The 17,025-nt window shown below is 43.6% G+C and overlaps 1 protein-coding gene across 3 annotated transcripts in view; it reads left to right on the top strand.

The window, feature by feature from the left end:
• usp6nl (USP6 N-terminal like) overlaps window positions 1-17,025 on the top strand; it is a 119,654-nt gene that overhangs the window by 68,965 nt on the left and 33,664 nt on the right. For all 3 annotated transcript variants that reach the window (XM_078164948.1, XM_078164946.1, XM_078164947.1), the window contains one exon: window positions 10,144-10,217. In XM_078164948.1, the coding sequence (XP_078021074.1) occupies window positions 10,144-10,217 (74 nt within the window). The remainder of the gene's footprint in view (window positions 1-10,143; window positions 10,218-17,025) is intronic.

Below are 17,025 nucleotides of genomic sequence, written 5' to 3'. Positions count from 1 at the left end.
TCAGACGGGGAAAGACTGATGGTTGTTTTGGAGGGACAGTAATTACACATAATGGTGTGCTGTCAAGTGTTGCCTCATCAGTTGTTTGTTCTGGGGTTGGTGACTTCATTTGGAGTGTGTGTGTGTGTGTGTGTGTCTCAGTCACTTCTTATTTCAAGGAGCACCATGTTTTAGTTGTACTTTAATTCACAGCATTCCTTCTGCTTCATTTAGGACAGTATTGTCACAAATGCTGCACATACATGAACCTGTTTGTTATGCAGCATAAATTTAAATTGTGGAGAACAGTAAATTGATTTCAGTTTAATTTGAAGTTGAATTTAACAACAGCAGTAAAAACAGGAGGTACGGTCACAGGGAAACTCCTGGTACACTAATGTTACAACATGTTGCAGACAGTGGCATCCCATCATGTCCAAAGTGCAAGGTATAGAAAGCAAGAATCAAAGACATTTTTTGTGTTTTCAGTTTTCAAAGACAACTTAGAAAAATGTATTGAGAAGTAGAAAACAAAATTCTGTAGCCCTAGTGTAAAATTTATGCCTGTTATATGTTTGTATGTTATGTTTATGTTATGTATGTTATGTTTATATGCTACAGTCAAGTCCATTTTTAATTATATAGCACCAAATCAAAAGTCATCTTGGGACACTTTTCTTATAGAGTGTGCCAGTAAACCCGGAACTCCGTTAGCGCTTTTAGCACTTCCGGTTCTCTCGTCTAAAAGTCAATACGTTTTTTGAATGGGATTTTGGTAAAATGCCTCAAATAAGGTCTGTGGTTAACAAAAGCTTAAGCGAGTTTCAGGTTTTGTTCTACGACATAAAACACGTCAGTAAATACCCTACTTGTGAATTTTGAAGCTTTTACGTGTCATAAAAAAGGCGGTTGCTAACAAGTTGTTCAATACGACTACAAACTCTGTCGGGGACATTAAACATCATCACCCCCGAACAGGCGAGAGTGCTGGCAGTCCGCCATTACAGCTTCTTATTTAGCTTAAACAGTCCGATTTCCCCATTATACAATGTTTTTAAAATAAAGCGGCCGAAATCAGTTGAAAGCTTAGTGGCGGTGACGTCAAGAGTCATGTGACCGTGGAGTAGTCATGTAGTCCGTTAAAGCCTAACGTTAGCTTTTTACTTCTGGCGATGGCATTTAAACTTTAAATGCGGTATGAAAGGTGTTCATATGTGAAGATTATCTCGCTGAACAAAACCTGTAAGTATCATGAACCTGTGTTAGCCACAGAGCTTATTTTCTGACATAATCCAAAACGCAATGCAAAAATCACATTCACTCGCTCTTTATACTACATTTTTTTGTGGGTTGAAGGCCCGGTACGTCTCATACAGACACTAAAGGGTGCCTTGTGAGTTGTTGGAAACAGAAGCTGAGGACCACTGACCAAGCTGCCAAATGGGAACGGGTTGCAAATTTCGTAGTTTGAGTTAAAAAAAAAATGCAAAAATGCAAAATCTAAACAGATACAGTAACACCGACACCTGTGCTGTGCTTTTTTTGAAAGTCAATCAACCATAAACTGACAAAAGGCTAAAATGTCTGCAGTCAAACCTCGCCCAAGTCTTACTGGAAATCTAATCAATTCAAATCTGTGCAAATTCAGTTTAAGAGAAAGCCGATAATTGAAAAATACTACCAGAAAATTTAAGAGCCAGAATTCACACTTTAATAAAAACAGCAACACGTCTGCTTTTAAAATGCCTCAGGAGAACATATTATGATATTGATTGAAGGCAGCATATTAAGAAATCATAACAGATCACTTCATCAACTGTTTCTCCATCCTTGTGGTTTTTATTTACATGTTTAGTGGATAATTGGACACTATGATGCTCTGAATGTGTCGATCATGCGTGGGCCCTGAACACACCACAGCCGATCTAAGTAAACAATCAGCATCTCCACTGTTATTACTGCTGTTGTTATTATTCTTCATCTTTCTGTGCAGAGCTGCACAAAGACATGTTTGCAGGGGAGCAAAGAGCTGCAGCGAGCGTCGACTCCTTAACAGAAAGAACAAAGAGGGCTCATTACAGCAGCCAAGAGAGGGCTTCAGGAGGAGCAGAGGAAACGAGGAGGGCTGTGATTATGCTTGTCGTGTTGTTCGTTGTCAGCGCTAGTCATTAACAGCAATGATAATGAGGAACGCACACACAAATACACCCCACACACTTCCTGTCACATGGCCTGTGCTGTAGTGGTCCCCAGCAGAATTACATGTCTCTCAGAAATGTCTCATCTGGAGCCACGAAACACATATTTCCTCCTGTTTTATAGAAAATATTTCACCTGCGAAGTCCAACTGAGGCTTTCCTCAAGAGGGAGCAAGGTTTGATTGCACTCTGTGTCCGCAGTGTGACTGGGCCACTACTACTGAGGTGTTTGAGATTCAAGGACGTTAGTAAAAGAATGATGCAAAAAGACAGCCTTACCTCGAGAAAATCATCATTGCATCAACTTCACTGTTGCAGACAAATTCCCAATGTCGGACCAAAATCATGAGACTTTTGCTAGAGTTGTGACGTTCTCCCATGATCACGATCGTTTGGTGTAAGATGGTCATAAAACTCTGAGCTGTCTGAGGTCAGTCTTTTTCTTGTCTCAATGTTCCGATAAAATCAAACTTTTACTATGATCATAAGTTTTTAGAAGTTCAAAGATGTGAGCTTTTTAGAGGCGTCAAGAACTTCCAGATTATTTCTGGATCAAGAAAAATGACCAACATAGATTTTCACAGATTATTAAATTAGAGTGAATACAGTGAATGCGAAGCTTATAGGGAACCAATCTAAACCCAGATGGTGTCATTATTTTAGAGCCACTACACTGTGCAGTCAACATTTACTTGATAATGACAAGTTAAAGCAAAGAAAAGATAAAATTTAAAAATGTTAAACGGATATATTACAGACCATAATTTCCTGTCTGTTCTCTCCATGTGTTTCTCTCTCATGTCTTCGATAACATTTTTCCATTCCCACTGTAAATGTGCAATAACAGGTTTTCACTTTGCTGCTGATAAGTGAGACAGGTGGGAACACGGAGATCACAGTTGCCTATAAAGCTGCTGGATTAAAATAAAACAGAACGTGCGGTGTGAGAAACAGCACGTCACCTGTCAGTGGTGAAGCCTGCAGGAGGAAGTTACACTCAACTTCCTGAATTCTCATGATTGTTTCAGTTGATTTCTGCTTCACGCATCTTCACTGCTGACAGTAAATTCCAACGTGACCTGAATGCAGCATGGAGAGCAGGAGTGAAGGGCAGAGCTGGGGGACAGGGCAGCGTCCAGCTGCCCTAGACGGGGACATTTGAATCACAGCAGGACAGGGACACTTAGCTGTGGCTGACACTGGCCTCACTGCTGGGGACTGACAGGCAGCTCGGAGCTGAGGAGGTGGAAGTGGAAGGTCGACTCAGCGGCGGGGTTTCTAGCCTCATAATGACGGATGAGCAGGGGGGTTGTCTTTTAGAGAATTAATACACCCTCAGGTCCTGTTTAATAATACTGACCTATAGCTGTAGTTTGGATGATTAATCCATGTTTACTTGAGAACCGGGGTTATACTGGTAACCTAAGAAAAGCGTTTATTAAACTGGGATCAGGGCACATTTAATTGTGGAGTTAGATAGAAGTTAAATTGTCCTGAAATTTAAGTGTCGAGAACATTTCCCATTTACTGAGAAAACTTCTACTTAAACTTTCCACTGCTGTTAACCTCTCGTGTCCGGTGCTCAGTTCTCTTTGGGGGAACATGATGTTAAACACATTTCAGAGCCACTAAGATAAAAAACCCTGTAAACTTAAAGTCTCAGAGGGGTCTTCCACTGTCAGCTATAAACTCACTGGACCCTCTACAAGTCCAGCAAGAGAGTCCGTGGCCACAAATAAAAACATGCACACAGCCCACAATCTCCGTCACGGATGCCAGTGTGATCCCTGAAGCATGAAAAGGGGTCTAATTGCATTTAGCTTAAGTCAGGCCACTGTGGAATACTAATATGGCTGTAAGGGGTTCAGAGTTAAGGCTAAGCTGTAGTGCAAAGAAAAGACTGAATCCCATTTCCTCCCAGATTCCTCTGCCTTTCACTATGGGAACCACGGGGCCTCCTGGGGAGGAATTCCCAGCAGAAAAGGGCTTTACTGTATTTGTTTATTTGCCCCAGACAGTTTGCCTTGTTGTGTATAGACCCCCCCCTCCGTCCTCAGAGTCTTCTCCCGCTGTGTGTGTGTGTGCTCTCGGCAGCCCACAGCGACATGCCTTTCACTGACACACACCATCCTGTCATAAAAATGCCAGCCGGCTCAATAAGGAGCATGTTTGTTCGGAGCGTTTTGGAATTCCAGTTCCTCCCGTCGAACCCCAGAGACCCAGAGAGGAAGTTGGAGAATGGCTGGAGTCAAATACTTCCTGTAAAGGGCTGAAAAACTGTCAAAGAGAGCAGCGCTGCATAACTGCTGGGATCCTAATGATGTGGGCTGTTTGACGGACGAACCTGGTAGTTTGAGATTAAAACAGTTTGTGTTTGTTTCTTAGTGGAGTAGCTTTATTAAGAATTAAATATTCTTTGTATTTATGCAGTGAGTTTCTGGTCCAAGTGAGGGAGTTCAAGTATCTCGTGGTCTTGTTCACGAGTAAGGGTAGAATGGAGCGAGAGATGGATCGGCGGTTTGGTGCAGCATCTGTTTACTGGTCCGTCTACGTCCCAACCCTCACCTATGGTCATGAGCTTCAGGTAGTGACTGAAAGAATGAGGACGTGGATACAAGCAGCCGAAATAAGTTCCTCCATGGGGTGTCTGGCCTCAGCCTTAGAGATAGGGTGAGGAGCTTGGACATCCGGAGGGAGTTCGGAGTAGAGCCGAAAGGGGTCAGTTGAGGTCTGATCAGGATCCTCCTGGGCGCCTCCTGTTAGAGGTGTTCCAGGCACGTCCAACTGGTTGGAGGCCCCGGGGCAGACCCAGAACACACTGGAGGGATTACATATCTCATCTGGCCTGGAAACACCTTGGGGTCCTCCAGGAGGAGCTGGAAAGTGTTGCTGGGAAGAGGGACGTCTGGAAAACTTTACACAGTCTGCTGCCCCTGTGACCTGGCTTCGGATAAGCGGCTGAAAATGGATGGATGGATGGATATTCTTTATATTTATGTACATGTTGTTTGAAGCCCTAAAATGAATAATTTACCCAAAAACAGTACAAGTTGTGTTTGGTATAGTACTACGTGATAATTCGGTTGGCGAGTGTAGTTCGGCAGGCAAAAAATAATTCCTACATAAAACTGCTCACAATTTTTCTTGAGTCACCAGGTCATGATTTCTGTGAAGAGACATTGATGTTGAGTTTTACAAATGTATTCTTTTGTAGAGCTTAGATTCTCTGCCTGAACCCAACCCAACCCGTGGGCCGCAAAAAATCAGCAAAAATGACAGCAAAAAGACGGGGACCTCGACACTTAAAGGACAACTTCGGTATTTTTCAGCCTGGGCCCTATTTCCCCATGTGTATGTGTGCGTATGATTCATAGGTACCACTCGTTTTAAAATTGGTTCAGTATTGAGGGAGGCGGATGCAGCCGGGAGCCGCGAAACAAGCTAAAACGGTAACAGGGGCAAATGCGTCCCGTATAAGTTTGCGCATTAAAAGTGCTTTTTTTCGCCACTGACCGGTTCAGATCGCCAGTGCTATCTCTGTAGAAAGCATACTAAGCATTTCGAACATTGTTTATATAACATTACCTCCACTGTGTCTGTAGCTCTCTCTACTCGTGGGACAGCTGTTTTCTTGAGGAAGAGGTGTTTCGGGATTGGATGTCTTCTCTTCTTCGGCTGGCAGTAGTCATCTTGGGAGAAGTGAGCACTGCAGACCCGATGGTCTGCAAGGCGCAGTGTCTGGACAGGAGTGTTAGCATCCATTTGTAGCACAACTAGCCACAACTTCAGCATCTCGCTGTCCGACAAAGGCAGCCTGTGAAAGCTGTATGGGGTGTTGCGCGACATCCTGTTCTTGCAATTCGGATAAGCACAAACACGAACCATTGTTTTCAATCGATGCAGTAAAACTCTCAGCTGTACTCCGGGACAACCAGCGCCACTCTGAGCGGTCGGGCTGGATTTTTTGGGCTTGATCTAAGCTCTATTCTTTTGGCACTGTGGGCACCACAAGTTGAGTGCCATCTAGTTTTATTTTATCGGAGAGAAGGCAGACATCTCTACGGCCGATATCTCCAACACTCTGCAACTCACACCAAAACTATCTAGACTGATAAATAGCTCCATTGGTGAAAAGAAAAATATGAAGTTTTGATTTTGAGGTGAACTGTCCCTTTAAAAACTTTGTCTTCACCACATATTCGTGCATAGTTTGTTTGTATTTTTCCAAAAATTGGGCGTTTTAGACAAAGATAAATGGATGTATTAATATATGTATGCATACACTATTTAAAACTCATTGTTTTGGAAATGTATTTGATGCTGAATGTACATTAAAATATAAAGAAAACGGAGAAAAAAAACAACTTCCGGCTTTTGGTAAATGAAAAATGAATTTTGTAGAAAAAGTTCCTCAGAGCAAAAATTTTGAGAAAAATTGTGGTTTCAGAAAACTCAAATATAATATTGGCAACAGTGCAAAAATATATGAAAAATAAATAAAGTCAGACAAACACAACCCAAGTTTTTCTTTTCTGAGAAACACAGGATATCACTTCATGTAGAAGAAGAGGTTGAGCAAACATGGATTAAGACGCTGTGGGGATCAGTCTTGTCACATCAGATCAGTCCATTAAAACAATTTTTCCTCTCATAATAACAAACTAATAAATCATCTCTGCATGAATTCCCAATGTTTCTTGGTGCCAACTGCATGGATGATTAAATGAACTTTTTACTGGCAGCACTGAAGGAAATAGGAAGTAAATGAAAATAAGATCTAAATTGAATTAAATCGAAATTCTCATATAAGTTTTATTGTAATAGATTTGTACTGAGGCAGAATATCGTTGTAATCATCAAACAGTTTCACTATGTTGTGTCTCGTTCAGTGGGCTGCGTCTCCTCACGCTGCCTGTAGGTGTGATTCATTATACTGCACGCCTCCGTTACTACGTGCCGCTCACCGTATTCAACATAAACACAACATGACCCTGCTGAACAGAGTGTGTGCCAGCTTTGTTCACACACATCCGATGTTTGGAGCCGCTCAGGGTTGGCTGAATCAGGAAGTGTGTGTGTGGGAAACACTGATTAACAGTCCTGAGAGGTGAGAGGTGTGTGTTCACTGTGTGTGTGTGTAATCAGGGTGTGTAGCAACAGCGATAAACACATTTACAGTTGCACAACGTGGCTCAGCAAACAGAGAAAAGCTTTCTGTGACATCACTGTGTCACCACAGCTGTCAGTTTAAAGGAGCTCCACTCGTCAGCCTGCTTCATATAGACACACACACACATACACACACACGTTATTCTCTTGGCTGAGGTCAGGCTGACATGCTGGCCTCGCCAAGCTTTCTCTGACTGGCTTGAAGTGTGTGTTCTCCACGTCAGCTGTGGGTCCTGGCACACTGAGGGAGAGCTGGAGTAACACAGAGCGTGTCTGTGATGACAGGATCATCTGATGTGTGCAGCAAGAAGCAACAACAGTACAGAAACTTAGAGGAAGTCTTTGAAGGAAGTTTTTCAGTGATTTTTTTTTACCAAGTGTCATCATGTTCTTACTTTGTTGTAAAGCTGGTGGCCCACATTCACGCTCTGTGTTCTGTGTTTAAATCTATGGATGTTGAATCTGTTTTTTAGTCGCTCCAGCTCTAGACTTTATACCCTATGACATCATAAGTTTTACCTGGTATTAACGTGCACGTCTGTGTCCGAACACAAGCTAACAGCCGAGACTCATCACTGTTCACACCTGTGTCTATCATGGTTCTCCAGCTGACCACTTGTGTTCGGATTTCATTACTGCCCATGTCTCTTGTGTTAGAAGGTCAAAGGGCCCAGTGCATGATGCTCACTAGTCACGTTAGACGTAACAGTACAGCCGGAGATATCGCTGTCTGTGACTTCAACATGTCTCCTTCCATAGGACGAGACGATGGATGGTTGATGACTGATGACCTTACACTTTGTCGAGTAAAGCGTCAGTGTCACCAAAACTACTACCACATCCTGCATTGGTGACATAATTCTTGTCAGGGATGCATCAGGACGTATCAGTGTAACACCACAAAATAAGGGCGGCACGGTGTTGCAGTGGTTAACATTGGCACCTCACAGCAAGAGGGTTCATGGTCTGAACCTGGGGGTTTGAACCCCAGGGTGGAGAGCCCCTCTGTGTGGAGTTTGCATGTTCTCTCCGTGTCGGCGTGGGTTTTCTCCAGGTGCTCCAGCTTCCTCCCACAGTCCAAAGACATGAAGGTTAATTGGTGACTCTATAGCCCCTTTTACGCTGCCAGATTTTCGGCAAATGTTGGGCCGTTTTGCCGGCAAGCTGCGAGCGTTTAGACACACAGAGCCGGATTGGCGAGTTGATCCGAGGTGCCCAATTTTCCGCCTCGTAGGGTAGACATATTGGTGGAACCCTTTTAGTTTAAACAGACCGAGGCGGCCTTCCGCAATGGGAGGGGCTGTTGATGACTTGTGGGAGGAGCTGTTGATGACGCTGCACGTGCGAGCCACTGGCAGTGGATAAACAGGAAGCAGCTGATAGCAGGAATTAGCGAGCAGCTAGTAGCAAGAGGGAAACACAAACCTGACAGACACTGTAAAGATGAGCAACTGGGGAGACAAGGAATTGCGCGCCCTCCTTGTCCTCACAAACGAAGAGGCCATTAACCGTCAGATGACGGGAACAGTGAAGAACGGGCTGACTTACGAGAGAATCGCCAAAGGACTGACCAGCCGCGGCTTCCCTCCCATGTCACTGTTTACGTCACACTGAGCTACACGTTTTGTTACTTGCTCACGCCCCCCATTGCCCCGAAAAAGGCGCATTCTGTATGAACAAAAGTAGGTAGGCGGCATTTTGCTGCACTCCCCGATTTTGTTTTTATACTGCCAATGCTGAAAAAAGACTGATTGGGCTTTCCTGCAAATTTGCACAATTCCTATCTAAAAAGGGCTTAAGTTACCCGTAGGTGTGAATGTGAGTGTGAATGTCTGTCTCTGTGTGTCAGCCCTGTGAGAGTCTGGTGACCTGTCCAGGCTCCAGCCCCTCTCAACAGGATAAGCGGTCACGGAAAATGAATAAGGTGGCCAAATGTGTCCTGGATCACCTCGGCAAGTTGTTTGAGTAATCTGATCACAATGCCTCTTGGTGGTCGTTTACACTTGTATGATCTGATCACCTAAGACACATGTTAACACCAGGTGTAAACAGTCTCTTTAAGAGTGACGGCAAGAGTCCACAACTTTTGACTCTTGCAGCAAAATGGTAGCAGGTCACTGGGGAGCTCTTCATCCCTCTCTTTATTTAGCACTTTTTAGATGAAGCCCTGAGCGTGAGTTTTGTTTCTGTGACATTAACGCCATGTTACCAGAAGGTTGACTGCTCGTATATGGTTATAAAAGCACAGCACTCACCCGCAACTTTCAGTGACCTCCCACAAATTGACTGTTTTGTCTTATTTATCTTATTTGTGATAGAAAGTAGCTCAAGGAGTGACAGTGACGACACCAGAGCCTGTCTGAAAAATTCTGAGATTTTCAACTCAGACCAGCTGCACAAAAATGCCCTAGACGCCGCTGACAGTGTCTGTTTTTCAGGGCGGTTGCATACGCTCTCTCCTCACTGTGAAGAAGTGAATATAGACGCTGGCGCACATCGACTAACTTCTCTGGTTTCTGGCTTTGAGAGAGAATAGCTCACGTTCACAAATATTCATGAAGCTTGTTGAATTTCCATTTGAGGTGTAAACGCTGCTGGTTGATATCCACAACCACAACCACCACACACACGTTATGTTGACTCCAGCTTCCAGTGGAAACAGACTTGATTCTTGTCTTGACTTTGTGTAAAAGCTTGAAAACATTACTACAAGCACACAGTCTGTGAAGCCAGACTTTGTACTGAAACTCGTCCACACTCATCCATCCTCTCCTTCCCTTCTCTGTTTGCTCTGCAGCGTCTGATACCGAGCAGGATGCGGCGGTGAAACTTGACCAGGAGCGCGCTGAGATAGTCGCCAAATATGACAAGGTATGGTGAACACTCCCTCCAGCCAGCAGCACACACACACTTTATTCTGGTGTAGTTGCAGTTCACAACAGTAGTTTCTTCTTGTGGTCACCCACAGCTGAATTACAGTCACTCACTCACGCTGAGATTCATAACAGTGTGGTGAAATCCCTCCATGAATCACAGCCTGGAACACAATAATAACAGCAAGCGTCATTCAGCTCTGTGTTTTCAACCTTCTCATGAGTAAAGCGAGGCTGTGATTATCATGTTGCCACATTACAGACGGAGGATCCTCAGCAGAGAGCCGACAGAGATTAACATGAAAATTGAAGAAATACTGTACCCGAGAAAATGAGCGTTAGTATATCAATTACTCGCCATGGTTACAGTGAACTCATGAAGAAAACTCTCATGCCTCCACAGTGAAGGAAGAATCCAAAAACTGAGAAAATTCAAATGGGTCCATGTTTAACAGCAGCAGAACTATATCAAAATATCTGCTCACAAACTCACACACAACTCGTGCAGTTTAATCCAAGTCCAGTTTATCCAGTTGTACTTCCTCAACAGAAAGTACAACTTCCTGATCTTATCTGTGCTCTCTTCTAGGGGTATAAATCACTGGTTTCATCATGATACAATATTATATCAATTCTGGATAACGATACGATATTTACTGATATTACAAAGTCTGCCACGGTACAGTTTCTGCCTATAGCCCTATTCGGACGGGATTAGTTTAACGTGGAGACGTGGGGGTAAAGTAATTATTACCAGGGATTTTAGTCCTGTCTGAACACGCCATGTCTGTAATCATTACGGATAATGTCAGTAAAAATTACGGCGACTTTTACCTTCTGTAAAATGATCTGCAGAAAACACCTCAGGCAATATTAATCCTGTGTGTACGCGATCCTCTGTAGAAATGTATGTAAATATTTCGTCACGTCCTGTTTACAACTAGTTTTCTGCATTTTTCTGATGATGGAGGCGCTTGAAGAAGCACTCGGTGTTGTCGGCAGTCGTGATAGCGAACATTCTTCTAACGATCGTATAGCCCTACGTTGGAGACCAATCAAAAAGGTCGAGAAGAAAGCACTTTTCAGAGACTTCTGGTTGTGTTAGGTCGGCCTAATATGAACCCATATTGCTAATGGTTGTGTACACACAATCCTGATCAAGGGCAGTACTTCATATTGGGATAACCATTAATTATTATTATCCTTCAGCTGATGCTTACAGGAAGCAACGTAGCACACACATGCCGACAGGGAGGTGACGCCAGGGCGCAAACCGAGTTTCCACTCCCATCTCTGGTAGAATTACAGAGATTTCTTGTCCCGTGTGAATCGGACATTTATATTACAGACATCCTGTGGTGAACTGACATTAGTCCACACCCCTGTGTAAAACTAATCCCGTCTGAATAGTACTTAAGAGACTTTTATGGAAGAAACTTTTTCATTTTAACCTAAACCATCATCTTTTTTTATAAAACTTCAGGTCTGTCTGGTTTAAATCCCAGAAGGCAAACTTCTCCCAACAGCCTTAAATCATGGACTAACAACATCATTTAACAAAGGCTTTACATTCAGCTACGTAATAACTGTCAGAGTTCACAGACATGTCAGCTGTTTTGGCCAATCACCCATTATTAGCTTAAGCATGTTTACATTGCATAAATTAGCCTAGCAGCTAGCGGAGTTTTTCCTCTACTCATAGCTTAACAAATTACATGTAACGTTATCATTTTTCTTACTCACCGGTGGTTTAAGTCACTAGCCCCTTTTACACTGCCGGATTTTCGGCGAATGTTGGACCGTTTTGCCGGCAAGCTGTGAGCGTTTGGCGAGTTGATCCAATTTTCCGCCTTGTAGGGTAGTCATATTGGTGGAACCCTTTTAGTTTAAAAAGACCGAGGCGCCCTTCCGCAACGGGAGGGGCTGTTGAAGACTTGTGGGAGGAGCTGTTGATGACGGCGCACGTGCGAGCCACTGGCAGTGGGTAAACAGGAAACAGCTGATAGCAGGAATTAGCGAGCAGCTAGTAGCAAGAGGGAAACACAAACCTGACAGACACTGTAAAGATGAGCAACAGCCATCTAGGCAGGTAATGTTGCGTCGCCGTATTGTTTACATACACCATGTGCTCTGTCTGTTGACTAGGGCTGGGTCGGTTCTCGGTACCACCAATTCGGTTCGGTACTCCGTCTTGGACCGGGTTTTTTTTTTTTTTTTGAGACTGACTGGACCGCATGCTCGGGAGTAACATATGCGGAGCGGACACCGCGGAGGTCCGCCCGGTAAAAGTGGACATCCGCAAACTACTGTTTTTATCAATGGAGTCTGGCTTTGAAGAGGTTGTAGATAACTTTCACTATTTGTTGCAAGTTTAGGAAGTACTGAGTATATACCGGATAAATTGGGCTGCACGTGTTGTGTGACGGTTTGTAAATGGATGTTTTGGTATAGTTTTGCTTTTGTTAAATGCAGACCCCTTCGACCTTAATCCATCAACAGTTTTCTCTGTTTTTGGATTCTTCGTTCACCGTGAAGTCACGAGAGAAAAATAAAGTCTTCTTGAAGAATTCACTGTAACATGGGGTGATTAATTGAAGTACAAATGGTCTTTGTGGGTGAAGTGTTCCGTAAAAGCCACCTTGATGGTCCACACTGTGTGAATGTTGAGCGAGCTGAACACTGTGTCAGAAGGACAGCAAAAGACAAACATCAGTGCTTTTAAGAGAAGAAGAATCTATCTCCTGTGCGTGGATACTTTCCACAGTTTCCCTGCTCTGTGTGTGTGTGAGTGTGTGTGGTGGCGCTGTATGCATGTTTCCTGAGTGACACCTCTATTTCACAGCCCGGCGGTATCAGTCAAACCAGCCCACCATGCTCGGTTTGTAAATTAGTCTTTTTAATTTAGTCCAGCAGGCTGCATAATCACGCTGCCTCATTAAGAGTGAAGAGACCATGGAGAGGAGATGATGGAGGCGTGTGTGTGTGTGTGTGTGTGTGTGTGTTTTGGCACATAAAGCACAATCAGAGCTAAATCAGTGTCATTGTCACTGTCGGGGATGGGAGGAGTTTAATGGAGTCGGTTATCACGACGACCACACAGGCTGGTGTTCGCAGTTTCTCATCAGCCGGCGTTCGTGTGTGGATATTAAAAATGATTTCTTGTCTCTGCAGAAAGTGCAGAAGTGAAGAGTTTTGTTTCCAAATGACTTATTCACTCAGGTCTGACTGCCGCCTGTTACGTCAGGCGCTGGAGCTGATGGTTTTGGATCAAAGCCAGTGATTTCCAGAGTGAATATTTGATTTACGTTTTCACCAAAATGTCACGTTAGAATCAAATCTTCTCGTTGACCAGTCGATCCAGGGATGGAAATGTCTGTGTCTGAGTCCAGAGTCCTTTACAACTACTGGATGGATTGTTATAAAATTTTGTGCAGACATTCATGTTCCCCAGAGGATAACTCCGACTGACTTTGGTGTCTCTGACTTTTCATCCACTTTGTTTTGAGTAAAAAGTCTCAACAACTATTTGCTGGAGTGTCATGAAAGTTTGTGCGGAGACAGAAGTGATGAACGTGTCAGCCATGATGGTGTTGGTGTTAGTGTGAGCACACACTCACGGTGTGAGGTGGAATAAAACACCGAGGTCTTTTGATTCTTCAGAGATCTCTGTGTGTGTTAGAGTTATTTATTTAGCTGGTGTGTTTCTGCTGAGGGAGCGGTGCAGACGCTGGGCGAGGACACAGGGAGGAGATGAATTTAGAAATATTTCACCTCAACATCTGGTCGTCAGACTGACCTGTGAAACCACAGACAGGCCTTCTGTCTCTGCGACTGTATGGAGAATATTTTAGCATATTTTTGCCGTGCACAGTGGAGAGCAGCAGGGAGGTCTGGTAGCAGACGAGGTTAGAGGTTCGTTAACTGTTTCTGTCGTGGTCAGTTTGATATCGGTGTGTTCAAAGTGCTTTATCTCCAAGTGCACGTCACACACTGAGCGAGCCGCCTGTTAATGACGCTGTGGGCTAATGGGCATGTAGCTACTTCCATGTTTCAGATGATGCGTCATGTTTGTAGTCGACCAATGAAGATGAATTTACATATCACCTTGGGTTCGTCCTTCACCTTCTCAAAATGATCCCACACTTTGGATTTCCTGCCCGACATGTTATTAACTAGCCTGTGGAATAACCGCAGGTACCAGCCCTGGAAATTAACCTGACGAGGACACTTCCTGTGTCTGTCCCTCGTGACCTTTCTTCTTTAACTGAACGGTGTGTAGGATTTAGGATTTAGTGGCATCTAGCTTTGAGGATTGCAGATTACACCCAGTGGAAACTTCTCCCGGTTAGAGTTCAATTAGTGTTCATTGTTCAGGATGTTCCTACCAGGAGTTGAATTATCTGTAGAGATCTCTTCTCTTCTGCTAACTACGATGGCCGACGCGAAAACACAAATGCCCCCATCGAGAGCCAGTGTTTGGTTCGTCCATTCTGGGCTACTGTATAAACATGGAGGTGCAGCACTGTGATCGCTGTCTGTACGTCATGGTGTTCACTTTACTTTGACTCCTTTTTGACTTTTATGTCCAAAACTCTCCCATTATTCCTTTACTCACGCACTCTTTGATATTCTGTACCTGCTCTCCTCTCTACATAATCCTTCTCCTCACACACTCACACACTCTTACTGTGGGTTTTCTGTGTCATCGGTCCATGATAGTGAATTAACTAGAACCGGTTTCTCTGAGGCCTGGAGTCAGACGGTGACGCAGGTGGGCGTCTGGGTGTTCATTTCACACCTGTTAATCGCTGCTCACACACTCACACACACACATTTTCTCTCTGTCTTATAAACACACACTTGTGCCGACGCACCTTCCCAAGGGCGGCGGAGTCGTGGCTCCCCTCCTAATGTAGCAGCCAATCAAAACATGATTCTCTGCCCCCTGAAGAACATGGGTGGCATGTAATGTGGCGCTCAGTCAGAAGTCACTGTTCAGTTTATTTTGGTACACAAACAGCAGCGGACAAACTGAAGGGCTGTGACTGGTGATGGTGATGATGATGATGATCTACACTGTTGGTTGTATGTTCTTTCTTGTATGTTACACAAATTGTTTTTAAATGTTTTGTTTCTTTTTGCTTGGGGTGTGCGAAATGTCAGCTCGTTTTTTGTGCTGCGCATAAAAATGACAAATGAAGTTCAGTTCAGTTCATAACGTTATATATGACAACACAGCATCCAGTTGCTAATGGCTAACGTTAGCCTACTGTAGCGTAGCCTCTGAAACATTAATGTTATCTTCCTTGTGCGTTTCCACTTACTAGTAACGTTAACGCTACTATCTAACGTTAGCACTGTAACTTTATTCTAAAATTCATCAGTCATCACTGACTCCGGTTGAGTTTTAAAACTCCGGGGTTGCATTTGTAACGTTACACTCGCCCTCCTCTTCCGCGTATCTAACATTACCATGCCAACACCTATGCCTATCATAGACGTAATGAGGACGTAATGGAGGGGGGGGGGGGAGTAGGCCTTTGGAGGGAGGTGGAGTTGCAGGAGGAGGAGGATGGGTATTAGAGGGAGGTGGGAGTTGCTTTAATGTGTTGTGAATATCATGTCAGAAAATTCTTCACGTGAAAGAAATCTCATTTAATCCTCTGTTGTAGTTGCATTTATGGTTCCCAGGGTCATGGAATTCCTGGAAAATTTATGACAATAGAAAAAGTTTTCCACACCTGGGAACGGTTTGAATTTAACAGAATGTTTTGGAAAGTTTTGAATAAATGTTGTTTCGGCCATTTTTATGCCCCCATGCCGGAAATAGCCATGGCCGGTTTGTCGTCCGTCCCATTCTCGTGAACGCGATATCTCAGGAACATCTTCAGGGAGTTTCTTAAAATTTGGCGCAAATGTTCACTTTGAGTAAAGGATGAACTGATTAGAATTTGATGGTCAGTCAAGGAGAAATTAATTCGATTTTTCGTGTTCAAGGGTCAAATGTCAAGTTCACTGTGACATTGAATACCTCTCATTTTGTGAACACGATATCTCAAAAATGCCTTAAAGGAATTTCTTCAAATTTGGCTCAAACGTCTGATTAGAATGTGATGGTCAAAGGTCAAGGTGACCGTGACCTTGTTTGTCACATATTCGAGGACGCAACAGTTGAGGATCAAAGGTCAAAGTCACCGTGGCATTGTATACCTCTCATTTCATGAATGTGTTATCTCAAGAACACTTTCAGAGAGATTCCTGAAATTTGGCACAAATGTTCACTTTGAGTAATAGATGAACTGATTAGAATTTGAAAGTCAAGGTCACTGTGACCTTGTTTGTCACATTCTCGTGAATGCAATATCTCAGGAATGTCTTGAAGGAATTTCCAAATTTGGCACACATGCTCACTTGGAATCAAGGAGAAACTAAACAGATTTTGGTAGTCAAGGGTCAAAGGTCAAGGTCACTGTGACCTTGTCTGTCTCATTTTTGTGAATGCGAAATCTTAAGAACGCCTTGAGGGAATTTCCAAATTTGGCACAAACATTCACTTGGCACAAACGTTCCCTTGGCACACACATTCACTTGGAATCAAGAAGAAACTAAACAGATGTTGGTAGTCAAGGGTCAAAGGTCAAGGTCACCAAGACATTCCATACCTCTCATTTTGTGAGCATGGTATCTCACAACACGTTGAGGGAATTTTTGGCTCAAACGTCCACTTTGAATAAAGGATGAACTTATTACAATTTGATTACCAAAGGTCAAGGTTACTGTGACCTTGTCTGTCTCGTTTTTGTGAA

The sequence above is a fragment of the Epinephelus lanceolatus genome, chromosome 23 (assembly GCF_041903045.1).
Source record: "Epinephelus lanceolatus isolate andai-2023 chromosome 23, ASM4190304v1, whole genome shotgun sequence".
In the NCBI taxonomy this organism is placed as follows: domain Eukaryota; kingdom Metazoa; phylum Chordata; class Actinopteri; order Perciformes; family Serranidae; genus Epinephelus; species Epinephelus lanceolatus.
This window is presented reverse-complemented; position numbering and strand designations above follow the sequence as displayed.